Source organism: Podarcis filfolensis (genome assembly GCF_964270895.1).
Source record: "Podarcis filfolensis genome assembly, chromosome: 2".
Lineage (NCBI taxonomy): Eukaryota > Metazoa > Chordata > Lepidosauria > Squamata > Lacertidae > Podarcis > Podarcis filfolensis.
The window spans coordinates 99,884,219-99,911,298 of NC_139605.1; the positions used below are offsets into that span (position 1 = coordinate 99,884,219).

Below are 27,080 nucleotides of genomic sequence, written 5' to 3' on the forward strand. Positions count from 1 at the left end.
CCCCAGTTCATATCACCACAAACCAAGGAGTCTGGCCATGAGATAGGGAAGCGTTCTTGAGTCTAGAATGAAGCCTTGGCACTCTTGTTGGTCAAGGATCGCCTCACCTTAGCTCACAAGGCTATGCTCAGTGCTATCTTTCCAGAGAAACTGATCATTCAGTTCTTCATCTGATTCTTTTCCATATGCCCCATCCAAGGGAACAGTGGACACATGAGAAATGGCCTTTTCAGTGATGGCCCCATCTATGGAATGCACCTCTTAGGGAGATGTGCCCAACACCGTTTCTGTTTTAAGTGCCAAGCTAATACATTCCTGTTTACGCGGCTTTCAGTGAGTTAATGTTGCCTCTTATGGTGGTGTCCATCTTCCAGCAGGAATGCAGGTGGCGCTGTGTTAGGGACTGGGCAGAGGAGCAATGGTGGAGACCGCTTCCCCAGCCTGACCCTTACAGAGAAGATGGAGACACTTCAGATTTACAACAGGGGTTTGGGCAGGGGCAGAGGAAGGGGAGGCGCAGTGGGTGCAGGCAGCCCCGGGTGTCACCACTGAAGGGGGCGACAAAATGCCGGGCGGCACTCACCGCGGGACCTGCATTGCGCCCGAGCCACGCCTCTCTCCTGGGAGAAATGCGGTGGCTTGGGTGCACAGAGGCTCCACGCTGCCCAAACGGTCCACCCGCTGCCTCCTCCCCAGCTGTAGGGCGGCTGAGTGGAAGGAGGCAGGCAGACACCGGAGGCCCAGTGGTGCGCCCTTCCCCAGACACCCAAGTGGCTTCCTCCGCTGCTGGGTTTGAGGGAGGTTACAGCTCAGAGGTAGATTGTCACAGCTAAAAATTGGCCACGGTTTCTTTAATGCTAAGTCAGCATGAGTCAGCGGCCTACAATGACTCATGCAACCTTTCACCAAATTATACCTGTATATACAGAGTGGTCAATGTTAGTGTTGGGTGTGGGTTGGTTGGATGGTAGAAAGCTGGTTGCGTTTGATATGTATAAAGCTGTCGGTCGTGGTTGGAGAAGCCGACTTTTAAGAATAAAAGCAGCATTCTGCAAAGTACTCTTTCTTAAGGACTTTTTGTGCCAACTAAGGTCTGAGGACTAGGCAAAGGGGTAAAAAGGAGGTCGGGACCTTTTCTTTTACCAACACTGACACAGATGAGGGGGGAAAGCTGGGAAATAATGGGAGAGGAGGAAGAAGGACCTCTTGGGCTTGCTGATCGTAAGGTCAGCAGTTCAAATCTGAGCGATGGTGTGAGCTCCCGTTACTCTGCCCCAGCTCCTGCCTACCTAACGGTTCAAAAGCATACAAGCACGAGTAGATAAATAGGTACCACTGCAGTGGGAAGGTAAATGGCGTTTCCGTGCGCTCCGGCTTCCGTCACCGTGTCCCGTTGCGCCAGAAGCAGTTTAGTCATGCTGGCCACATGACCCAGAAAGCTGTCTGTGGACAAACGCTGGCTCCCTCAGCCTGAAAAGTGAGATAAGTGCAGCAATCCATAGTCGCCTTTGACTGGACTTAACCATCCAGGGGTCCTTTACCTTTACCATCTTTCACTGGAGTGCACAGGACTTGGTCGTTATTCATCTATGGTTCGATGAGTGCTTTATATATCTTGCATTGTTAGCATTCCAAAATTTCCCTCTGGTTTTATATTGCTTCTATATGCTGTATTTTATTTTTGTCAAATCATTTGTGATGCTTCTTACTGTAAAAAGACTGGTAAATGAAATTAATATTAGTAATAATAGCAGCAGCAGCAGCAGCAGCAGCAGCTATGTGAGGGGTAAACTATAGTTCCTAGGATTCTCCAGGTAAAGCAAAGTGCTTTAAATGTATGGTGAGAATGTGACCTTACTTCATTGATAACTTTCCCCTCCATTTCCTATTAAAAGCAACGGCAACAAGATGTGTTTGACCAAGAACCTCAGTGGCAATATTCAGAGAAAAGAAGCCCTAAAATAATTAAGAGACTGAAAGGAAGGGTTGTGATTAGTTTTTGTTTGTTTTAATGGAGGAAAGAGTTGTGCTATATCATGGTCTACATCTGAAAATAGGAAATCAGCAAGTAGGGTAGCATGAGGAAACAGAAGATTGCAACGAATATCCCTTGGTTCAGCAAGCAAGAAGGGAAAATCAGGTAATCTGAACAAGCCTCAGAGCTACCCCTTTTCTTTCACAGTTCCAAAGAGTAATCATTAAGTTTACTCTTAATGTTACTGGTTAATGTATAGTGGAAGCTGAGACCAAGTAGGATAAGCCTCTGGAAAACTGAAAGCCATCACTTGCCTTTGAATCCATCCAGATAAGTGGTTGCATAAGCTATTGCTTCTTTATAACAACATTACCATCTGCAAAGGAGTTTATTTCAAGTTCAGAATTCTCCGCAATGACCCAAAAGTGACTTTGGGCCACGGTGCACATGGGAAAATTTCCTATGTGGGTCTCATTTCTGTGCACAAAACTGTCTTATGCACAACCACCTCTGTTTGCACACGATGGGCAGCCGGCATCAGTTGGGCTTCTTACTGCAGGAGACGTCATATAGGCATCTAAGCACATGTGATGGCACATAAGGAAGGTACCTGAAATTTTCTCAATATAACAGTATCGGTTGTCGTATGTGAAGTTAAGACAGTGAAATGAAAGCCCTGGGAGCCTTTGATCATGAAAACTAAGACTTGCTGGTTTCCCGCACACGTCTGGGTTACCTTTTGGCAATGTAACCAAACGTCATGTATCTTGTACAAATATGATTGTGGCCCCTACCAAATGTTTGCTAATTCCAGTTAAAAAATCACAGAACCATGTACACAGAACAAGGCTATGGAGTAACCTCATCCAATACACCCCACCCACCCCAAAGCCCTAAGGCATCATCTTTTATGGAAAAACACCCCAAATGGATGCCTGTCCCAATTGTACTGGGCAACCTCCAAGAATGCAGTTTCTTCAACTTCCCCAGGCAGCACGTCCTATTGAGGAACAATCTGCATGAGTCAACGAGGCTTCCTCAAATGTGTAAATTTGAATCTGCTTTCCTGTAATTTAAACCCATTGCTTCTGCTTCTGTCATCGGTGCACCATGTGATCATCTATTTCTTCTCCCCTTCTTTCCGACATCCTTTAGGAAATGAATAAGTTTGACTGCACCTTAACCACTTTTGAGATATCCCTAGAAACAATCTTCACTAACGTGGTATGTGAACTTTCAAATAACAAGAACACACGAGCTTTGCAGTTTTGATTGGAAGGGGGAAATAACCTGGGTGTGCTTTATTCTAAGACTCGATAAAGGTCTATGTACCTGCCAAAGGACAAATTATACAGAGACAAGAGTTGACAAAAAAACTCAAAAGCACCTAAGTGATTAAGGAACTTAGACTCCACATTTTAATTCCTAAAATAAAGCCCGAGGCATGTAGTGTTGATTCACAGTGCAATAATCCTTTCTAAACTGACTTGCTGTAGACAGCACTGGCATTCTACTATAGGAAACCAATGGGGATATTAATATCGGCTATTAACACTGATCCTATCTCGTAAATCCAGCCTGTCTGTTACCACAGCACTCAAATAAAGGTGTTCTGAGGTCAAGAGGATGTGGTGTCCAAACGAGTCTTCTATTCCAAGAGGAAAGCAGCAAAAACAACCTCTACAGCAAGCATCAGATCCATATGTAGGAAAACCAAAAAGCTGGTTTTAAATGTCATGTTTTTCAAAGTGAGAATTGATGCTGGAACCAGTTCTAAAAACTGGCTGGCTGAGCTGCAGCTGCAGCTGCAGACAATCAATCAAAGCAGCTCAGAATCAATGGGGAGGGGTGGGAATTGGAAGCGAGAGGGGGGGGGAAGCATGCACATAAAATGGAAAACTAGGAGTAGGTTACAAGCCTTTCTAGGCCTTTAAGATTACAAAGAAATGCGAGCCCACTTTAGTGTTTTGTCTGCAGTCAAATGTCTCCTGAATGGTTTCCAATCGGCGTACGCACCAACGACCGGTTGCGTTGTAAAATGTGGACTGCAGGAGAACAGGACGGCAAGTTCTGTGAACAAAATTGACACGGCAAACACTGACGCTTTGGGTCTTCACCTGGCGTGGCTGCTTGTCTGAATTCTGAGCTGCTCCACACTGATGCCCCCATGTTTGATTTCAGGGGCAGAAGTAGTGTGTCCCAAGTGAAAGGACAAAGCACTAGCAAGAACGTTAACTTTCTCCCTCAACACCAAACCGGCAGTACAGCATTCCTCACCCATTGTGAACACTGCCATGGTTCAGTTCAGGAAATGGAAACGCTTCGGGAGCAAAAGAGTTCTTGACGGAACTGCCACAGCCTCCATCAGATAAGACCCCTGTGGCCTTGCTATAGAATATATTGAATGGAGATTAGGTGGCCATGCAAACCGCCATAACAACAAAGCTGTGACTAAGGGCAGGTCAAGGTGGAAGAAGGCCTTGGGCAATTCCAGAAACAGTTACCACCAGGCCTTAAGTCACTCAAGTCAGTACTGTTTGGCCAAAAGCGTGTTTTTTTTAAAAAAAACAACAACAACAATAATAATAATAATGGTCACAGCAACAAATTAAGATGAAGGGTGCAACACTTATTGTCCAACTCCTATTCACTTGGTTTTGCTATGCTTTTCAGACAGAAACACGGTGTGATCCTGTGCCAGACGTGTAGGGTGGGACTTGATCAGGTTAAGCATCCATAAAAAGTGAAAAGTTGTTAGGGGGTTGGTGGGAGATGAGCAACGAAGTGGCAATTTGTGTATGACGTGTGAGTGTTTGAGACCAAAAAAAAAAAGGAATACTCCTGCCAGTATAAAAACGAGCAGTGCAAAACTGACTGGCCCCTGCCCCCGGCTATTGCATCCTCGTCAAGAGCTGCACCCCTCTAAGTTCCATTTTCCTTCAGGGCATCACCTTCTCTTCGGTCAAATGCATTGGCCCATGACCTACAGCCAAGAGAGGGCACTGGCTGTAGGTCATAAGGTGACTGATTCACCATTGCTTAGTAAACAGTTAATGTGTGAGACGTATATAGATATATATCCCGCACTTCAGAATATAATTATTCATTGGAGGCATAACCAAAGCAATGGAATAAGAAGTCACCACAGCAATGTTTTTGCATCCTCTTGATGTTTGTACAAGAACAATGCTGTCTCTGGGCACCTCCTAAAGAAGGATGCAAGCCTTCTCATGCATCAGTGGGCTGCCTAACATATAAGCCAAACTCTTCATTGAAATTAAATTAGTCTTCCACCCTATACACATATATAATATTTATCTATATGGCCCATGCTTTCTCCTCCTCTGTTTCCCAGCAAAGCCCTATAAATACTAATCTTTGTAGCTTTAGCTGTTGCAGCTGTCATCACCCCCCACCTTCCAACTCTCACATAAGAACAAAATAAAAAGGGTTCTATTAAAATCAAGCACTTAACATAAATATTAAAACAATGGTAGGGACAAAATATAACTCTACATATAGAACTTCATAACTACCGTAGCACCTATTACCATAAACAAAAGCAAATCTGGTCTGACAGGGAACATGGGGGGGGTGGGACTGAGGCGACGCTAACAGAACTTGCGACTGTCGTCATTTCAATCACTCTTTTAAATTTTTGTTCGTTTACCGTTGACAACCTTATTAAAATTCATTTCACTAACCAGTTCATTCTAAGTTACTATGGTTACCAAGGAACCCTTTAAAAAATAAAAATAAAAACCTTCAAGAGGACGATGATAGGACTTTAGCAATAATAATAATATTAATAATAATAATAATTAAAAAAAAACAAAAATTGGCCAGTGGCAGGTTCTCCTACTGGTTCTCCGATGAGGGCTGCCCTGCCATGTGCCCCTCCTCCTAAAGCCCACCAGTCCACAGAAGGGTAAAATCATGTACAAGTCCATTTCTCAGTTCCCCAGGATGAGTTTGACAAAAGAAGCCACGTCTGTCTCTTTGGATTCGTGCAGGGTGAAGAAACTGTGTTTCTGAAAGAGAGAGCGAGAGAGAACCAGTGAGGCGAAGGGAAAGAGAGGGGAAACATGTCAAAACCTTCCATTACACCTCTCACAGGAATCCTAGATTCCCCCCACCACCACACACACACACATTACCTATAAAAGGACCACAGTAATTCCCAAGCGGGACGCAGGTGGTGCTGTGGGTTAAACCACAGAGCCTAGGACTTGGCGATCAAAAGGTCAGTGGTTTGAATCCCTGCGACGGGGTGAGCTCCTGTTGCTCGGTCCCTGCTCCTGCCAACCTAGCAGTTCGGAAGCACGTCAAAGTGCAAGTAGATAAATAGGTACCGCTCCGGCGGGAAGGTAAACGGCGTTTCCGTGTGCTGCTCTGGTTCGCCAGAAGCGGCTTAGTCATGCTGGCCACATGACCCGGAAGCTGTCTGTGGACAAACGCCGGCTCCCTCGGTCAATAAAGCGAGATGAGCGCCGCAACCCCAGAGTCGGTCACGACTGGACCTAATGGTCAGGGGTCCCTTTACCTTTTTAATTCCCAAACAGGGTGATGATGACAGCGGGCCTTGACTCAAGGTACATTTTCCGTGGGACACATTCGGGTGCAGCACCGTGCCATCAACCATGGTTAACCAGGTGAGTTTGTGCACGAGCCTCCCTTTCTCCAATGGAGAAACAAGCCATGAAATTGGTTGGCTTAGCATTACATCCCAACCACTGTCCCAGTTAGTTTTGCTGCAAACAAACCACAATAGGAAGCCAAGGTTCCCAACTGTGGCTTCTTGGGGAGGGCTGTTTTGGGTGTAATGCTAAGCCAGCCATCCTTTGGTTTGTTTTTCTGCTGGCCACAGGAAATAGCAGAGCAGGGAGCTCAAGCCCAGCTCATGCACAGACTGATTTGCTCACCCATGGTTTATGGCTTAGTGTGGCATCCAAGTGCAACCAACGTCTCCACAGCAAAATACAGATGTCCTCCCCACCCATGGTCAAATATAAATGAACTGGATACAATATTATTGCAAAAATGGTAATCAGCATTCCGTCAGGGCTATCAAAGAAAAGCTTACCGTGAAAAGCAATTCAGAGCTATTGGAACAATAAATAAATAAATACCACTGAACTGGACACAACTCAGCAACAAAAACTTCCATAAAGATTTAAATGAACAAGAAAAGAAAGATTCCTAACGTCTTTCTTGTGTGGGAAGTGCTTTTCATCTCTCTCTCTCTCTCTCTCATTAATTATCACAATAATCCCATTAAGCGTGTATTCAATATAATTTTTACAGATAAGCAAAGCCAAGATTGAAAAAGAAGGACGTGCCCCAAAGTTAAAACTGGAAGTTCAAAGTTCAGGAAGGCCTGAAAGATGCTCCTCCCTAACCACTACAGTGGATGCAACTCAGAGAGGGTTTCCTTTGTGAGGAAAGACTTGAAAAGGTCCTCAGAAATGAATGCAGACCCACCCAATCTCATAAAAGAGATCTCCAAAGTATTTCAGTCAATGAGCAAATGAGTTTTGAATACGAAGACTTTGAGGGAGGGAGGGGCCACTTCTATGTGGTACGAGGTGTGACTCTCATGTATGATCTGGATCTCTTTGGCTGGCTCCTAGATTACGCATTGTAGCTGCAGTCACACCAGGGTTTAGGCGAGAGAAGAATCTATTCATCTAAATCCTGTCTCAGACTTATTTAGGGCTGGCTCAAACACAAGTATGTGCATATGTATAATTATATTTCTATATTGCCCTTCATCATAAGTTCCCACGGCAGTTCGCAGAATAAAATACAGGATAAAAGCAAGTAAATAAGTACAGCGAAACGAAACATTCATAATTTATGTGCATGACACATGGTGGGGTCGGATGAAACTCCATAAATTGGCCATTATGTATGGACTGGGGTGTCTGCCAGTAATTGCTCCCCATGCAACATATATGCCACAAGAAATCATGTGTGTGGGAGCTTACTTCCATGCAATATACAACAACACAACAGTACACACAACAACACAACAGTACACCGATAGCCCTTAATTCATACTAAATGTCCGAAGTGTTGAGGTGTGTTTATGCAGGAATACTCTTGTGCCACACTGTACATGTTGAAACAATAACAATGTGTAAGCCAGCCCTGTAGGAATGGGAGTGTTCCCATGTTCAGAAGAGGTGTTCCCCTGAACCCAGGCAGTGCAGAGCAGTGGGTATAGCTAACATGGTACCCCAGCATGTGAGTAGAGCATCATCTGCAAAGGGCATTGAGGGGGTGAGGGAGGGAGAAAGAGTAACACTCGTTCTCTCCAGCTGGAGATGGGGCCTGGGAAAAGGTGGTCAAATATATGGGATCCTGCCACTAATATTAAGAACTTCACGGTAACCAGCCAGATGAAAATCTGAACATCAATGTCCAAAAAGAAAAGAGAAAAAAACTGTAAGGAAAATGACCACTTTTCAAACTTTCAGCCTTCTGCAATTTCCTGGCTCATAGAACTGGTTTATGTTGCAAAGGATTCTGGGGTGAAGAATTTGTCCTTGGTCACAGGCTGGACTCATGGGCCTGTCGCCCAGCCTAACAAACACCCTTTTGGCCAATCTGTCTTTGAAGGAAGCTTTGCCTGCCATTAATGTTATTATCCCAGGCGGAACCTCCCATCAGCTTCCAAGGAACCCCAGGGTTCCCCAGGACGCATTTTGGAAACCACGGAGGTAATATAAAGCAAAGCGTAAGTAAGTAAGAAAATTAGCTCTCTAGCCATGCCCGAGTCATCCTCTCATTTTCCACTTGAAACCTCAACGACACAGGAAAGCAAAAGAAGCAGCCTCAGCCTTCAAAGACATGCAGCCCATTCCAGGACCGCAATGTCTACTGCCATGGGAAAGTGAAAAGGGCTAGGGGAGGAAAAGCCCAAACCACAGGACCTTACAACAATAATGTCAGCCGTAAAATACCACAATGCTGAGATAGATTTCAGAGGTGATCCAATATCCTAATTCAATAGAAATGTGCAGGGCTGCCAACCAGAGCTTGGCTGAAGAACATGCCTTTCCTCACTTCCACCCTGGCGAACCCAGTGTGTGCTAAAAAGCCACGTGGTAAAAACACTGCTGTATGATTTGGAAGCGGGTGGAGGGATTAATTCTATAAATGCACGTATGGTGAATTTTTAAACAAGAGCCAATAAATCGAGGCCTTTCTCCACCTAAAAAGCTGTTAATGAAAGGTACATAGGATCACAGAATGCTGGAGTTGGAAGGGACAACTGGCTTAATCCAGTCCAATCCCTTGCAATGCAGGAATCTTTGCCCGACGTGGGGCTTGAACCCACGACCCTACATGATAATTGCGTTATAGATCCCTTATGCAGAAATGCCATAGGAATTACTTATACACCAAAGAAAATCCCGTGTTGCAAAACAGAACACTCTGAACAACAACAAGCAACACGTCGGCTAACATTATACCGACAATATTTTTATAACACTATACTGTTTCAAAATTCATAAACAGAAGACATATAATATGTCCATGGAGTCACAAACTAATAAGAATCAAATAAATGTTCCATGAACAAGAATGGTAGGAATGGTAAGTCACTGTCAAAGATCACTGAAATGGAGTCAGAATGCCTTTCCACAGTCAATGTCCTACGAACGTGAGATGATGTGTGCTCCAAACATTGAAATAGGCTGCTCCGAGCACAACAGCAAGAACAGTACACTTCTTCCAGGATAACGAACTGTTTCAATGATAAATCTTCGTCAGCAAATTAATAGTCCCCAAAGGTACATCAAATGGCCATGGATCAGCTATCACTAAAAAGTGTAGTAAGCTGATGCCATGTTGCTTGTTGTTGTTCATAGTAATTACTTATACAAATTTCTTTTACAAGAAAAGAAGAGGATAATGGTTCAGAAACTTACACTTGGATATCAGAACCACCATTTAGTAAGAGTCAAAACGAGGTGGCAGACTTGGGAGCAGCTCAGAATTTCATCAACATTAAGAAGGAAATACGTACTACTATATTATACACATAAATGGATGGAAGGGTTGAAATCATTGCCAGAAGTCCCCACCTCCCTTCCCCAGGGACTTCGCAGAGGTGAGAAGGACATGGTGGTGGTTGCCACAAAAGCTTTTGGAAATTCATGCCATCTTGCTTGATACAGTGATTTCATGGGTACAGGTCATAGAAGAGAAAGGGAACTGCAACTTCTCTACCGTAAAAATGGATCCCATGCAGTAAAAGCAGCTTGAAAATTTGTATAAAAGCCCCTTCAGAAAGAAAAACTACAGTCATCTCCCTCCAAACTGCAGTGCCTTTTTAGCAACATCTGGGTGGAAATTGCTGAAACGTCCGGGAAAAGCTCAACAACTTTTGTGTCCGGATTTTCACTTTTTGAAATATGGCAACCCAAACTGGTTCTTGAGTTTCCATCTGGCAGAAACAGTAGGGCTGATTAAGGATACTTAATGAATTTGATCTTTGAGGATTCTAGTATAAATTTACCCATTCTGCACCTCCCTGAGTAATGTGGGAGTCTCTCCCTGGGACTTAAGGCAGCCGCTGGATTTCACACTTCCTAAGGTAAGCTATTGGCTCAAAACATGATTCAGATAACGTAAAAGAACGCTAACATTTGTGGGTTTCCATCTACCCGGAGGGAAAACCCAAACCAATTCTCAGGATGAGCATCCGCAACGACAAGTTGTCGGAACCAAAACTTGTGGTTTCTGCCTGTACTGCACCTGGATCTGTTGCGACTACAAACTCACCATTAGTTCAGGGTATGTTGGCCTCTCTTTGGAATTCTTCTTCAAGCTTTAAGGGGGGAGGAAGAGAGAGAAAGGAAAATTATATGTGTGTTTCAGCCAATAGAAGCAAACAGCCAACTTGCCTGTGAAAACACAAGGAATTATCTGTGTCCCTGTAAAGGAGGGTGATGGGACTTGCTTTGCACCAGTCTCAGCACCAAAGGACACCAGAAATGGAACCAAAGCGATGCCAACTGATGTCCACCCAAACATGTAACTAGATCATGCATGGTTCCAGCTCCCATGCCTATGCATGCAGAGAGCTATGAACACAGAATCCCTCCTGCATTAATTCCCATGCTTAAACTTCCCTTAAAACTGCAGGCATTGGAGAAGCGGCCAAGAGAAGCTGTTGTGCCCTGCTCTCTGGCAATCATGTGAGGAGCCCTTCAGGCATATCATTTGTATGGTGACTTAAGTGTGACTGGGATTCCAAGGCAAACTTTTAATTCTGCACAGCTGGTGACAAGCTGTTTCAGTGCCCTCGCCAAACTTCAGTTCCCAGTATACTTTGCAGGGCACCAGGACAAGCTGAACTGGCATAAAACCACTACTTACTTGTAGATGAGCCTCCTCAGACATTCCCACCCCCCCAAAGAGATGAGCACATATAATATTCATTTATCAGCTGTACACAACACGTGGGGCTGTTCTACCTTCCCATCACCTTTGATCTGCGTCACCCATTGCCAGGACAGGCCAGCTCGGCACACTTCATCCTTTCTGCAAACAGCTATTATTACTACAATGGGTGGCTGGGAAAGTTTGTCTGTGACTTGAACGGGTGAGGTGGAAGGGTAAAAAAGATCCATTTATTCCGGTCTCCCTGCAGCTGAAAATAGCTTTGAAGACAGGATGTAATAGCAACTCACTTCCTGGCAGAGTATTTACGGGGAAGATGCTTGGAGTGACTTGAAAAAAGATCTCCACACGTACACATGCTTTAGCAGAGAGGGGAAGGAGGTGTAAAGTGTCACACTGAGAGAAACAAAAGTGTGATCATCGGGCTATAGTAAACACACCCTCTTCTGGGATTTGCCAAGCCCAGGGGGTAGGGGGGAAGTGGAGGATGCTTACTGAAGGGATACTTCCTGCCCATCTCTCACTGCATAATCTCAGAGCTCAGGTTTACGGAAACTCTTATGCTGTGTAATATAACAAAACCCAATGATTCTTTCGTGTGTGCATACACGCACACCCCATGTCTTTGCTTATCAAAACTGACAGGAGAGAGGGTGCATGTCGAAAATTGTTGGGTTGGTGTTTTTTTAAATAAACTAGCATCGAACTCTATCCAAGCTGGCCATGAGGAAATTTTGTATTCTTCTGCTAATTTATTCCTTCCCCATAAGCTTTTCATAACTTTACTATGAACCTAGGCTGCATTTTTGTAGAGTTTAAATCTATTTCTGTCTCGCTCTCTCTCTCTCTCTCTCTCTCTCTCACACACACACACACACACACACACACACACACAGAGGATTTGGATGAGAGTAGCAATAAGAAGGCAGAAAGATAGGGGTAAACTGAAGATGCAATATATAAACCGAAGATGCTAGATGGGATGATACGATGGCAAGTTTGGCCGTCTGAAAGAACATAAACTTACAGTGTCAGGACTAAATGGCTCAAAAAAGGCCACTATGAAATAATGAAGTAAAACAGCACCCATTTAAATGTCACAAAAGGAACTCCATTCTTTTAGGCAGCCTGCAGGAACCAAAGACTCTACACTGCTCTATTTCAACGGTCTTTTCTCTTCTCCTCACACTCTGCCTTGGCACAATGGCGTTTCACGTCTTGCCCCAGAGAACTAAAGGACCAGAACTCTGACACACTGAGTCACTTCCCCCATAGACCACTGGGAGGTCAACATGACATTTCCTGAAAGCTACAGGAAACAGTCCTTGAGGAAAGTTCACTCAGACACACGTGCCTTAGCTCAGGAAGAAGGCAGTGGAAGTAGAGATGGCTGACGTAAAGACCAGGCTCACATATGCACCTTGCCAGATTCCCTTGAGAGCTTCTGCCTGTTTTCAAAACAATGGAGCAGCTACTTCCAGAGCAAGTATCTTGATCATGCCATTAGCAGCCAAAGGCAAGCATCTGCTGAGTAATTAAACTGACTTATTATTTATTTATTTTTTAAAAGCAAGTAGTGGACTAAAATAATTATCCCTACCTCCTCTACAGCATTTTATAGATATTTGTGACAAATTTTCAAGGAGGGATGTGCGTCTTATACCTGTCAGCCAGACCATTCAACCTCAATCCTGCAAAGATTTTAACTCATAAGCTGAATTCTGGAGAGAAGGTGGGGTTTAACCCACAAGCATGGGTGCTGCTCTATAAAGTAAAAGGTGATTGGCTCCTGCCCCAATGAGCTTACAATTTAAAATTTCACCCAGGGGGACAATAGCAAGTTCAGTCCAGCTACACCAGAGCTGGTCATTTGGGGCGAGCGATGGAGCCATTTGTTGTTGTCGTTGCCACAGAATTTTAATGTATTTTAAATCTGATTTAAGTTATTGGTTGTCTTTTTCTCCTTTATTGTAGTGTGAATTCTGGCCCCAACCCAGTGTTTTTGACTTAAAAACTTCCTTTTTACCTTTTTTTTTAAGAGCCAAAAAGGCAGCATGTAACTCTTCTTTATTTAAAAAAACAACAAACTAATAACGTAGTGCATTTGATTTATGTATTTACTGAAATAAGTTTAATGGAGACGTTATTTTGTTACTGCAAACTATCCTGAAATAATTAATGAAGGGTGTTGCAGAACTAATACTTTTAAATTATGCTTATGCATTTATATGCATACGTGTGTGTGTATATATATATATATATAACTATATACACACAGACAGATCGATATACTCCAAAATAAAAGAAATCACAGTAAAACCAGTCAAATTCTACTGAAAGCTCAGTATTAAAACCAAGCAAATTCCTGGTGAGCACGCAAAGGTCTTCAATAGCATTTGGTTCAAACAAAAATAAACTAGGTCAGGGATAGAGGAACCTGTGGCCTTCAAACGTTGTTGGACTACAGTTCCTATCAGCCACAAGGGTCTATTTTGTGTTTCAAACTGGTTGGGTGTTTTTTAAGTGTATGCCACCTTGAGATGCTTGTTTGGAAGGTGATTAAATGTATCCACAATAGCGATAATGATCATAATCATTAATACCTGCCTGTTGGTTGTGCTGGCTGGGGCTGATCGCAGCTAGGAGTCCAACAACATCTGGAAAGCCAAAGGTTCACCTCCCACCCACCCACCCACCCTTTGACTACATGAGTCTGGGAGTTAGGTAGGGGTTCCGTGGGGTTCCCACCCCACCCCACCCAAAAAATGACTCACGCTTACCACTGTGAGGTAAAATCAACAAACTCTGCAGAGAAGGTGTCTGGGAGCTGAGGCGATGGCTCTTCCACCACCTGTTTGAGCTGCTGGAATGGCGTCCCCCAGGACTCGTACGGAAACCGCAAAATGGCCAGTTCAATCTGGGCATGGAGAGAAGATGGAGAGACATCAATATCACTTTCTTAGGTTATTTTTTTAAAAAAGAAAGGTACCTTATAAAGGCACCGGAACCCCAGAGTCGTCTGCGACTGGACCTGACGGTCAGGGGTCCCTTTACCTTTACCTTATCCAAAAAGTACAGTGAGGAGACAAACACTGTTCCGTTTCCCTAACAACCGTAGCTTTTGCTGCCATCTGCAGGCATGGCCCCGCAATGGCACCGGACCTCCTCTTACGGCTTCTGCTCCCTCTTTTCTTTTTTCCGCTCCCCCCTTAGAAACCCTGGGCTCATTTGGCGCCTCTGGAAGGCACAGCCTGTGCGAATCCCTGGAGACGGCATGTCCCTGGGAATATTTAAAAGTAGCAGCATGTGAGGCCAGTTCAGCTGGTTTGCGCCACAGCCTTCCCTGGAGAATGCAGAATGCCAGGGGAGGGTATGCTCTCTGTCCTCTCCCTATCCATTCCCTACCCACGGGGGCTGTTGCAACCAGGGGGGACTCATCGTTCCCTGGAGAATGATTCCAGTTTGCCAAAAGAAGCTGTCTGTTTGCTCTGAATGCTCTGATTCCCTGAAGCAGGCATGGTGCCAACTGAGCGAGTATGGAGACAGATTATGACTGCAGGACACCAGGTCTCTTCCAGATAAACAACCTACACATGCACGCTGATGCCTAGCTGCATTAGCATTTATCGGAAGCACTGTTTTAAAAGAGGCTGCGGAACGCTTGTACGTTCTGAAATTCACCTGCCTACCCAAACTAGTCTGTTTTGGGTTGTTGTTTTTTAAGGAAGCCAGTTCCGATTTTAAAAACCGATCAGTCCCAAGGATGCTCAAAGCTGCTGACTTGGTTGTTCTAGAAAAAAGGCTGCCGCTGGCATACAAGCTGACACTACATCCGGAAATCTAGGCGTCTCTCCTGGCAACCTGCTTTCCTTCTGACCTGTTTCTGCCTATGGTTCTTAGCACAATTCATCTGATGTCTCTTGAACGTTGTCAAGAGAAGCTCGGATACCCACACAAAGTGAAGACACTCCTTTGTGGGGGGGAATTAGGACCTCTGCAAACAAAACGAGAAGGCACAGCTTCAGGTCTGCAAGAGGTCAGCTGGAGAAGGGGGGGAGGGGGAAGCAAAATTGACGATGGAAAGCAAAGCAGGGAAAGAAAGTGAAATCCATCTATGCAGCTTTTCAACATTAAAACTCCACCACGTTTTTGGCTTTAAACCCGCCAATAAATCCAGAAAGGAAAAAAGTGAACTGCTCCAATGAAGCATTTCTTCATGCCAGTGGCTATCAAAATGCATTTTGGGGGGCAGTCTCCAAGTTTTCAAGAAGTGTATTTGGGGGGCAAGTTTCCTCAAAAGTCTGCTTACTTGCAACTACAGATCACCCCTGGCGATCGGTGACAACTTGGGGCATCGTGTTTGTGCCATGGCACACTCTCAAATCACATGTGGTGGTGATAAGGCTCAATAGGCCTGTATCCCACCTGAAAGGAAGGCATGCCCTAGAACCATCTCCCCCCCCCTTCCCATCTCTCTTGCCTAGACAACATCTCCCATCAGCCCCAGCCAGCATGGGCAATTGTCAGGGATGATGGGATTTGTAGTCCAAAACACGTGGTGGGTTGGTGAAGGATGTTCACATTCCCCACAGTTTTCTGAAACATGTGTTCCCCAGTAGACTGTGGCTAAGGAAAGGGTTCCCTTAAAAAGAAAAAGGCTGAAAACCACTGCTATATGCCTTATCTGTAATAGTGATCTCTGCCACTCTCTCTCTCTCTCTCTCTCTCTCTCTCACACACACACACACACACACACACACACACACTCACACACTCACACACACACACAAATACCTGCCAGACAAATACAGTGGTACCTCAGGTTAAGTACTGAATTCGTTCCGGAGGTTCATACTTAACCTGAAACTGTTCTTAGCCTGAAGCACCACTTTAGCTAATGGGGCCTCCCACTGCCACTGTGCCGCCGGAGCACGATTTCTGTTCTCATCCTGAAGCAAAGTTCTTAACCCGAGGTACTATTTCTGGGTTAGCGGAGTCTGTAACCTGAAGTGTATGTAACTTGAAGCATCTGTAACCCGAGGTACCACTGTATATGGCATACAATGGAATACTAAAATGCACACATTTAGACTAAGAGCCATGGGTCTTGTTTCTGAAAAAGGTTGACGATTACTGTTCCGGACTTCCTATAAACTGCAACCGCCAGTATTAGTCCAGTATTAACACAACCCTCACAGTTACTCACATCTCTTTCCAGCCTCAATAAAATACTAGAATCATAGAGTTGTAGAGTTGGAAGAGATTCCAAGGTAGGTTGCCTAGTCCAACCTCATGCAATGCAGGAATTTCAGCTAAAGCATCCATGACAGACGCCCATGTAAAGAGGCAGAAGCAGTCAAACCACATTCCCCACCCAAAAAAAAATCAAGATATTTCTCCTGCTCTCACGTAACCCCCGTGACCGCAATGGGTTCTGCTAAGTACAGTGGCGAACTTAAAACAGTGAAATTGTTATCTTTCCTCTCACAGAATGTTCCGCATTTAAACATGGACACATTTCAAGCTCACCATGTCTTCACTGTATTGAAGGCTAAAGGCCTGAGCTGTATTCAGGCATTTTATTAATCGCAATCAGTCGCAGATTGCAAAATATTTTACGTGTGGAACAAGGCCAAATAGACAAAACTCTCTTCAGTAGACACAGTCCATCAGGCCTTCCTGTTTAAACTCTTACCATAGTGATTCCCAGACTCCAAATATCGGATTTGACGCTGTATCCCTTTTGGTTTAGTTCTGGGTTGATTCTTTCAGGCTGGGGTGGGGGGAGGAAGAGACAGAACACAAATAGTATTATATTTAGTTGCCCAAGTTGTAAATCCCTCAGCGATGGGGGAAGAAGACTCTCTCGACTTCCTGTATGCATGCAAATGAATGAAGGTGTATGCAGTGTCTAACTCCAGTCAGATATTCCCTTAGGCTTTGAAGAGATTTCAAAGGGAGTGTCTTTCTGTCTTAATCTGATTTTTGTTAAGAGCAGGGGCATAGGACGGGGGGCGGTCCGCCCTAGGTGCCATCATGGGGGGGGTGACAAATTATCAAGAATCAGTTACTGCCCTACTAGGGCGGTTCATAAAAAACTTTTTTTAAAAAATGCCTGCTCCAAAGGTCTTATCTTACTACACTAGGAATTATATAGCTATATCTGAAATTTCATGCATATCGGTTAATATCTTGACCCTCCTCCATGGAAATAACTGTTTACTTGGCCGTGTTCATATGTCGTGAAAGCTGAAATTTCAATTCAGTGAAGCCAAAACACAATCCATCCTTTAGATTTAAGTATCTGTCCACAGTCGCCTACTTGTTATCTGGGGCCCAGAATCCACATTCCTTTGTAAGAAAATATGAAATAATGCAAAACCATTTTTGCAGGCAAAAAAACAAAAATTTCAATGGGGGGGTGTGACAAGAAATTTTCCGCACTTGGTACCACCTGACCTTCCTACGCCTCTGGTTAAAAGTAGCCTTCCCCAACTTGGTGCCCTTCAGATGTTTGGGACTGAAGCCCTTATCAGCCAAACGTGGGAGGATATCACATTCAGGGAAGGCTAGTTAAGATGATGCGCTTGGTTAATCTTCAACATCATAACAGGGAGCACTATAATGCAATTGGGAGCCAGTCAACTAAAAACACATCGCTGGTGATGAAATAAGTCTGGATGGCGAAAAGAATCAAAATGTGCTGGTTCCCTCGCTACCATCACCCCACTAAACCTTTATCACACTCTGCCATCTTACATCATCACCATCCTTTTATTATCGGACTGGATTGCCCCAGCCACTCTGGACAGCTTCCAGCATCTAAAAACATAATAAAACAGTAAACACCTCCCTATACAGGGCTGCCTACAGATGTCTTCTAACAGGATGGGTGCCACTACCGAGAAGGCTCTCTGCATGCATCTCCCGTAAGTTAGCTATATTGTTATTTTGTCACAAGCGATTTTAATTAAAGAGCCAACGAAAGTGTAAACGAACTGGGTGAAATGTAATTTGAAATGCTGTTGCCACACTGGCCCTGGGAGATGGAGGAGTCCAGATGCTTAAGAACGCAAGCAGAGCTCAGAGAAGGACACACTAAACCGATAAAAAATGAACCCACAAAATATCTTCCTTGTTTCGGTCTTTGTGTGCAATACCTGCAAGTACAGAGGCAGACAGTCCATCTAAACCAGGCATGGCCAAACTTGGCCCTCCAGCTGTTTTGGGACTACAGTTCCCATCATCCCTGACCACTGGTCCTGTTAGCTAGTGATAATGGGAGTTGTAGTCCCAAAACAGCTGGAGGGCCTAAACAGTCTTGCAATAGTGGGGCGGAATTTAACATCACACTCTCCTGAGAGTTCTGTCAGTGAAAGCCGTTTGGCTTGCCAGACAGAATGATCCCCCCTCTCCTTCCAGTACATGCAGGTCTGGGGATTCTCTCCCCAGGTCAATTTCAGCAATTGAGGGTGGGGGCAGACCGCATTGCACAAGTGGAAGCCCTTCTGCAAAGCAAAAATACTGAAATACAAAATCCATTGAAGTTGAAAAGTGTCCCCAGATTCACTGAAAAAAATCTGGTAACCTGAACTTACTGCCATGTAAGGCTTGCAGCCAGCATCCATCGTCTTGGCCACGGAGTCAACGAGGTAACCACTGATTCCAAAGTCACACATTTTCACCTGTCCCAGTGTGTTGATCAGTACGTTTGAGGGCTTGACATCTGCAAGGTGGAATGCACAGGAAGCAGGTTGCTTGCAGTAGCGTTACAGCAGAAATGGAAGAGGACAAACATGAGCCACCAGAGGGCACCAGCATACATTTCACTTGTCATCTTGAGAACCACAGGAGATAAGAAAATGATGTCTCTTCCCAGGCTGTAAGCCAGGGACAGAGAGCCTGCCACCATACAGACGTTGGACTCCTATCCAGTAAAAGTCCACAAACAGGTGTACAAGTTTGAGCAGAAGTCACAGGGGCCAAACAGAGATGCAGGTTCCATTCCGGCTCGCTGTTAACCATAGTTAAAGAGTCTGGGAGCCAGCATTAAGAACCCATGTTCCTTCTTCTCCCTGGAGCACAACTGCTGTCTTTCTTTCAACCATGGTTAGCACCAACATTCAGCAACAGTTATACCAGCCGGATTGTCCAAGACTTACAGAAACCCTGGTTTATTCTATGGCAGGGAAGAAGACGTAGAGAGCTAGCGGTCACATTTATGCTTAATGCTAAACCATGTTTTAGAACTATGTGCAGAATGCACCCTATGTGCAGGTAAGGTAAAGGGACCCCTGACCATTAGGTCCAGTCGTTGCCGACTCTGGGGTTGCGGCGCTCATCTCACTTTATTGGCCTAGGGAGCCGGCGTACAGCTTCTGGGTCATGTGGCCAGCATGACTAAGCCGTTTCTGGCGAACCAGAGCAGCGGAGCGGTTCCTACTTATCTACTTGCACTTGGACGTGCTTTCGAATTGCTAGGTTGGCAGGAGCAGGGACCGAGCCACGGGAGCTCACCCCGTCGTGGGGATTTGAACTGCCAACCTTCTGATCAGCAAGTCCTAGGCTCTGTGGTTTAACCCACAGCACCACCCGCGTCCCTTTATGTACAGGTGCTTTCCCCATTTTTCTCCTTCTACAAGGCAGCCAGAAGGACTTTGTCAGTGAGTCTCCCCTAATCTTGGCTTGTCATTTTGTATTAGACAGGGATCATTGTTTATCGAACCTCTGGTTGGTTAAACAAGTGAGCTTCATTAAGCCATGGTTTGACCTGCTTCACACATCTCATTCAACCATCGTTTAAAACAAATTATGGTTTAATGTGATGGAGCTCGAAAGTTCCAACAGCACTCCTCCCTGACCGCTGATGAGACAAGTCAGAGTTTGGCTTGTCCGTCATCTAAACTGGAGGTTTCCTTCCTCCAAACAAACGTCACTCCAAACAAACAAATATTCGGTTTAAAAAAAAAGTTAAGAAAAGGGTCCGCAAACCTATGTTTGAGATAACATGAAAAGGGACTGAAAAGGTAGAAGACTACTGGTTGAGAGTTATATGTGACAGTAGCCATTGTGTATTTCCAGTGCTGATTCCTGCTTTGTTAAATGTGAATTAATAAGGACTCATAGCATAACAATTTCAATGAAATTATCTCTACTCTGAATGGCCATTAAGGAAGTGATTTATCTCTTAAAGGTAAAGGGACACCTGACCATTAGGTCCAGTTGTGACCGACTCTGGGGTTGCGGCACTCATCTCGCTTTATTGGCCGAGGGAGCCAGCGTACAGCTTCCAGGTCATGTGGCCAGCATGACTAAGCCACTTCTGGCGAACCAGAGCAGTGCACAGAAATGCCGTTTGCCTTCCTGCCGGAACGGTACCTATTTATCTACTTGCACTTTGATGTGCTTTTGAACTGCTAGGTTGGCAGGAGCAGGGACAGAGCAACAGAAGCTCACCCCTTTGCAGGGATTCGAACCGCCAACCTTCTGATCGGCAAGTCCTAGGCTCTGTGGTTTAACCCACAGCGCCACCCGCATCCCTGATTTATCTCTTACACTGAAGCAGAAGATGCTGGGTTTACCTCCCAGCATCTTCCTATGACACTTAATGAGGGAGGATTCCTAGTGGGCAAGTTATATGACAACAGGAGCTCACCCCGTCACACAGATTTGAACTGCCGACTGTACAATGGGCAAGCCCACGAGGCTCGGTGGTTTAGACTGCAGCGCCACCTCCATCCCTGTTGCTTTGTCCCAGCCCCTGCCAATCTAGCAATTTGAAAGCATACCAGCGCGAGTAGATAAATAAGTACAGCTGCGATGGGAAGGCAAACGGCATTTCCGTGCACTCTGGCTTCTGTCACGGTGTACCACTGACCCGGAAAGCTGTCTGTGGACAAACACCAGCTCCCTCGGCCTGAAAGCGGAGGTGAGCGCCGCACCCCATAGTTGAATTCAACTGGACTTAACTGGGTCCCTTACCTTTACCTTTGCCTATATGACGATGATACGTAAGTATTCGTGTGCTTTTCTTAAGTGATCAAGGCACATGTATTATTTGGACCCCAAGTTGCAGAAGCAGATAGTCGTTTTGCCCAATTTTAGATAATATCCCCATCACCGAAGCCCCTCCACTCCAGCCATCACTGCTCAGCGCAGGCCCTGACTCTCCCAAGTAAGGCTGTTTGTGAGACACAGGAGACTGGAAGGGATAGGGGGGAAATTCCACTGCACTAACAGTCCTCCATTTAGCATCGCTTTGGGTTCAATCCATTATACCACAGTAATCCTTACAGCCGCAATGTACAGGTAGGCCAATTCCATTATCTCAGATGCAGGTGGGGATGCTGATATAGGAAAAGTACCAAAACAGCATTTGGCAAAGCCAAAATGAGAGTTCCAGTATTGAAGCAATACTGGCCAGGTCAAAATCAGCATCCTGAGTTGGGCCTGGAAAGAGTATGGGTACTAAGTACCCTCGGCCATCAGGGAGAAGAAGTCTTGGTCGCTGATGCAGCTTCAAACTGACCTAAACTGACCCAAACTGACCTAAACTGACGGAAATGCCATTTAGCACTTTGCACAGCTCTCTTCAACCCATTTTCCAGAACCAAGAATTGTTATGGCGTCCAACTCTGGTCGCACTTACCTCGGTGAATTACAGACAGCTTACTGTGTAGGTGCTCTAACGCTTTCACAATCTGGAAGAAAAAAAAGAACAGGGACAGACAGATAAGAACGAGCTGCAGCTGGCTGAAGCAGAAGTATTCTGCTTCGCTGGTTCCTCCCAGGCCACAGGTTAGCTCTTCTTTCAACACTTAACCAGGCTGGAGACAGTCTAGGTTGGGCGCTTGGGCAATTAACAGGCAGGAGAGTGCTGAGCCTGCAGTCTGGCACCAGGGTGATAAAACATGATTCATACTATTCATTGCTCTTCCAATCCCCCTCTTTGCAGTGTGCTCAAAATAAAACACTGATGTAACAACCTTCAAGGGATCACAGTGTGTTCAAGCTTTGGGCATCACTCTAGGAAGTTTTGATGGCTGAATTCCAGCAGAGTTCTAAATTCCTTGGAATTCCAGGTTATACACCCAGTATAAAGTGTCTCCAAAGCACATCTTCTAAGAGGCAAAGTACACAAAAAGAAAGGAGCCCTGGGATTGTTCCTCACCTGCAGAGGAAAAATATTGTTTTCCTCCACAGGTAAGAAAGGAGCTAGAGGGGGAAAGTTCCCCATAGCAGAAAAATGGCTCAAGGAAGCAATTAAGCATCCCCTCTCCAATGGCAATCTGTGATCAAGCCACCAGTCCCTCATCCTCAGGTAACTTTCAGTCTTTGAAACTAAAGTCAAAGAACAAACAGGTATTTTCATTGCATGTCATTTGGCCCTCAGCTCACCTCTCTCTTAATGTTTCCCCACAGGGCTCCCTAACCCCGCTTTCCAAAACAAATTCTGGCTCTTCTCTCATGAAGGGCTTTCCAGGCTACTTTTAGGAAGATGTGGCTCATAAATACCAAGGATAAGCCCTAAAAGAGAAGCCAGCTGCTATTTGTTCTCCATTTTCCCTTTGCAGCTTTTGTACATTTAACAGCTGACTGGCAGATGTGGGCTGCAAAGATGGAAAGGGAGCTGAATCCCCTTTGGAAGAGGATTAAAGCAAAAAAAACCAACCCAGAAGCACTCACTGAGACGGCTATTTTTCCTAAGATGTCCTCAGGAATCGTCAAGCCTTTGTCAATGACTTGCTTGTAGAACTTGTCCAGTGAAGTGTCCATCAATTCCATGCAAATCCAAACATCTCCCTAGGGAAAGGCAGAGGGAAAAGAATGGTGTTAATAATTCTCCACTCTGGAGAACCAACTGCAAACACACACACACACACACACACACACACACACACACACCTGCTTCCAACAAAGTGTATGTGCATTGCCTTCAATGCCTAATAATAATAATAATAATAATAATAATAATAATAATAATAATTTTATATGCGCCCATCTGACTAGGCTGCCCCAGTCACTCTGGGCGGCTTCCAACAAATTCAAACATTAAGCACAGTAAAACATCAAGCATTAAAAGCTTCCCTATACAGGGCTGCCATCAGATGTGTTCTGATAGTTGTTTACTTCCTTGACATCTGACGGGAGGGCACTCCACAGGGTGGGCACAACTACAAAGAAGGCCCTCTGCCTGGTTCCCTATAGCCTCACTTCTCGCAAAACCATCAGAAGGCCCTCAGAGCTGGATCTTAGTGTCCAGGCCGAACGATTGGGGTGGAGACACTCCTTCAGGTATACAGAGCCGAAGCTGTTTAGGGCTTTAAAGGTCAGCAGCAACACTTTTGAGTTTGGCTCCCAGCACATTTTGGAGCACATGTATGAACTAATCTCTCTCCCATCACACTGTGTAGCATGACATACAACCTGAATAAATACATGTACCAACATCTCATGGCAGTGCAGGATTTGGGAAGACCAAGAGCAGAGTTTGGGGCATTGCACCCTCCCATCCCCTTGTCTGAATTCCAGTCTCGGCCACAAGTTACCTCAGCCATTTCACTAACAATGTAAAATTAAGCTGCATAGCTATTTTGTTTTCTGAAGCTGAAGCATCGCACCACAAAGCTGGCTCCCCTCTGACCACAGAAACATCGGGGCCTCAAAGCTAACTTCCTTGAGAAAGGGAACAAGTTTGCTAAGTGCAGCAGTAGCCAAGAAGGGCTATTTGAAGGATTATTTGGCCCATGTGAATTCCGTCCTCCAAAACAAATTCCAATTGGTGCAATGAGGAAACAGAAGCAGGATTTCAATTTCTGCAGTGATCGTTTTCATGCCAAGCAAAACACCATTTTTAAAATAATAATAATAATCCAGAATTCTGGCATTAAACGTCGCTTTCCTGTTGTGTGGAATTATGTTTTGCTTTTTTAGGAAGTACTGGGAAACACAAGGTGTTGGGAGAGGAAGGAGGGCCCTGGCACTGGAGAAAGGAGAAAAGGAAGATACAAGCTGTCAGACAGGTTGGAATCCCTATTTCATCAATAAAGTTAACACAGAAGGAAAAGGCAAGGGAGCCAACCTTTTTTAATCAACCGCTCTTTAACCATTTAACTGACTACGTGCACCAAATGGAAGTTTTACGAGAGAACCAAAAAATATTACTATTATTACACTCGTATTCCAACTTTTCTCCAAGGTGACATATCTTTCCCTCTCCATTTTATGTTCACAACAATCCTGTGAGGTAGGTTTGGTTAAGAGATTGTGACTGGCTCAAGGTCACCCGGTGAGTTTCATGGCTGAGTGGTGATTTGAACCCTGGTCTCCCAGGTCCTAGTTCAGTGGTGGCCAAACTTGGCCTTCCAGCTGTTTTTGGACTACAACTCCCATAATCCCTAGCTAACAGGACCAGTGGTCAGGGATGATGGGAACTGTAGTCCAAAAACAGCTGGAGGGCCAAGTTTGGCCACCACTGTCCTAGTCCAACACTCTAACCACTACACCATACTGGTTCCCAGCATGCACTTCCTGTACTATTCAGTACAGGAGCCAGTGTGGTGTAGTGGTTAAGAGCAGTAGACTCGTAATCTGGTGAACCAGGTTCTTGTCTCCGCTCCTCCACATGCAGCTGCTGGGTGACCTTGGGCCAGTCACACTTCTCTGAAGTCTCTCAGCCCCACTCCCCTCACAGAGTGTTTGTTGTGGGGGAGGAAGGGAAAGGAGAATGTTAGCCACTTTGAGACTCCTTCGGGTAGTGATAACGCGGGATATCAAATCCCAACTCTTCTTCTTGTCTGGAGTGGTTGAGAAGGTAGGTATTTCTGTTAGCCCTCTGCAGATACCTTGCTCTGCTTTCCTATGGTCTAGCTAACTTGTGAACTAACTAACATTACCACCTAGTATTGCTCAACTAAGATCTTGCACATATACTAAAAGAACGATCCGTGTTCAGTGGGGATATGCACAAGTGGTATAGAAGGTGCTTGGCATGCAGAAGGTGCAAGGTTCAATCCCTTGAATCAGGAAGCAGGGGATGGAGCCCGACTGAGACCCTGGACAGCCACTGTAAGTCAGAATAAGCAGCGCATACTATGATCTGGTTGTTGTTTTTTAAAAAAAGAAGGCTATTTCCTATGTACTGTACTGTGAAGGACTGCAGCCCAAATGAAGGACACAAGAGGAGACCTACGAAGCCGTACCTCACGAAACAGTGCACCGTAAAAAGTTACAGTGAAGTGGCAGTCTACTGTCCTCATGGAGATATCCAGGTCCATCAGCAGTCTCTTCTGCTCCTGGCTGTTCACTGTAGCTCGGATTCGCTGAAAGAAAGACTCGTTTTCAGCTTTGGATCTCCTCCTCCCCTGAGCCGTGTGAATTTCGTCCAAGAACTCACTGACCAGGTACAAAAAAGGAGTGACTTTGCTTGGATCATTTCGCCAAGCAAACGTCAACAGCGCCGCCTCCGTTTTCCTAAGGCAGCTTCACCTCCGCAACGCCCCATACTTTAAGCAAAAAAGAAAAGGCAAATGGTTGTGGCCTAACAGTTAAAAGCAAGGTAACCTAGGTTAATCTCACAACCTAAAAACGGATCGCGGGAGCAGCCACAGAAGCTCAAAGCCAGCAGAGATGTTGTCTTGGGAAACCCTGACTCCCGAGGAACTCTGGTTCCTAATGGCAAAGTAATGCTTTAGTGGCAATGTGGCCCTTTGCACACTTACCTGGGAGTAATTCCCATTGAAACTAGGGAGACTTACTTCTGAGCAGACATACATAAGCTTAGGTTGCAAGTGTCTCATAACAGGCACCCCAAATTAGAGGCCATGCTTGCACGTTGCTTTTTTTTTTTTTCCTTTAAGCCTCTTTTGTGCCTCTGTGAAATGGGGATAATAATGCTTACCTACCTCACAGGCGTAATTTATGTCTGGGAAGCACTGTGAGATCCTCGGATGTGAGGTGCTATAGAAGGGCAAAGGATTATTGTTACTACAGAAGTGCTTTATCTCCTCTCTCTCTCTCTTCTCTGTTTTTCCATCATTAACAAAGCTATGATGGCAGAACATTTGGTGGAGGGAAGCAACTGAAAGAGGCTCTGGTTTAGCAATACATCCCTCACCTGCCCCAATCTGGTGGCTCTCTGTGTGTGCAGCACCTCTGATGCACCCAGCAAGGACTCTCTCATTCAGCTTCATGTCAAGAACGGGTGGGTGGGTGTAACACACATACATATACAGATATATGTATGTATATGTGTGTATAGATATACACACACACCCCTACATGCCTAAACATGTCCACCAATATTAATGTACACAGGAGGCCCCTGGTTACCTGAAAGGGTTTACACCAAAGCTCCTGTAAAGTTTCAGATCAGATCAACTTGACCCTACACGGACATAAAACTTAACCAGTATTTTGAATATTTTAACCATAATGGAAGACTGGTTGCAAACTGTAGTGGATTTCCAGGGCATTGTTTGCATTAACCATGGTAATCTGTTGCCTCTGTGATAAGTGAACCATGGTTAAAGGTAACTTCCATGTGTCTCCAGCCTCTTTGCTTGCAAGATAACAGGCATGCCTTGCTGGTGTCTCCTTACTCATGCCCTCCACAACAGCAGAACTTAGCTCAACAAGCTAAACTATGGTTTTACTGTACAACTGGGATCCTAAAAAATGGTTTAACGGACTG

General features: G+C 45.0%; 1 protein-coding gene and 1 long non-coding RNA gene across 3 annotated transcripts in view; one reads left to right on the top strand and one right to left on the bottom strand.

The window, feature by feature from the left end:
- LOC310755756 overlaps nt 1–25,049 on the top strand; it is a 33,405-nt gene extending 8,356 nt beyond the window's left edge. Inside the window, exons 2-3 of the long non-coding RNA XR_014544514.1 lie at nt 22,592–22,709; nt 24,323–25,049. This is a non-coding gene — a long non-coding RNA (uncharacterized lncRNA). The remainder of the gene's footprint in view (nt 1–22,591; nt 22,710–24,322) is intronic.
- MAP2K6 (mitogen-activated protein kinase kinase 6) overlaps nt 3,235–27,080 on the bottom strand; it is a 73,613-nt gene continuing 49,767 nt past the window's right edge. For both annotated transcript variants that reach the window (XM_083598940.1, XM_083598941.1), the window contains exons 5-12: nt 25,591–25,710; nt 23,075–23,191; nt 22,038–22,089; nt 18,988–19,115; nt 17,085–17,162; nt 14,170–14,306; nt 10,769–10,814; nt 3,235–6,006 (exon numbers count right to left, since the gene is read on the bottom strand). In XM_083598940.1, the coding sequence (XP_083455066.1) occupies nt 5,929–6,006; nt 10,769–10,814; nt 14,170–14,306; nt 17,085–17,162; nt 18,988–19,115; nt 22,038–22,089; nt 23,075–23,191; nt 25,591–25,710 (756 nt within the window). In that variant the 3' untranslated portion in view covers nt 3,235–5,928. The remainder of the gene's footprint in view (nt 6,007–10,768; nt 10,815–14,169; nt 14,307–17,084; nt 17,163–18,987; nt 19,116–22,037; nt 22,090–23,074; nt 23,192–25,590; nt 25,711–27,080) is intronic.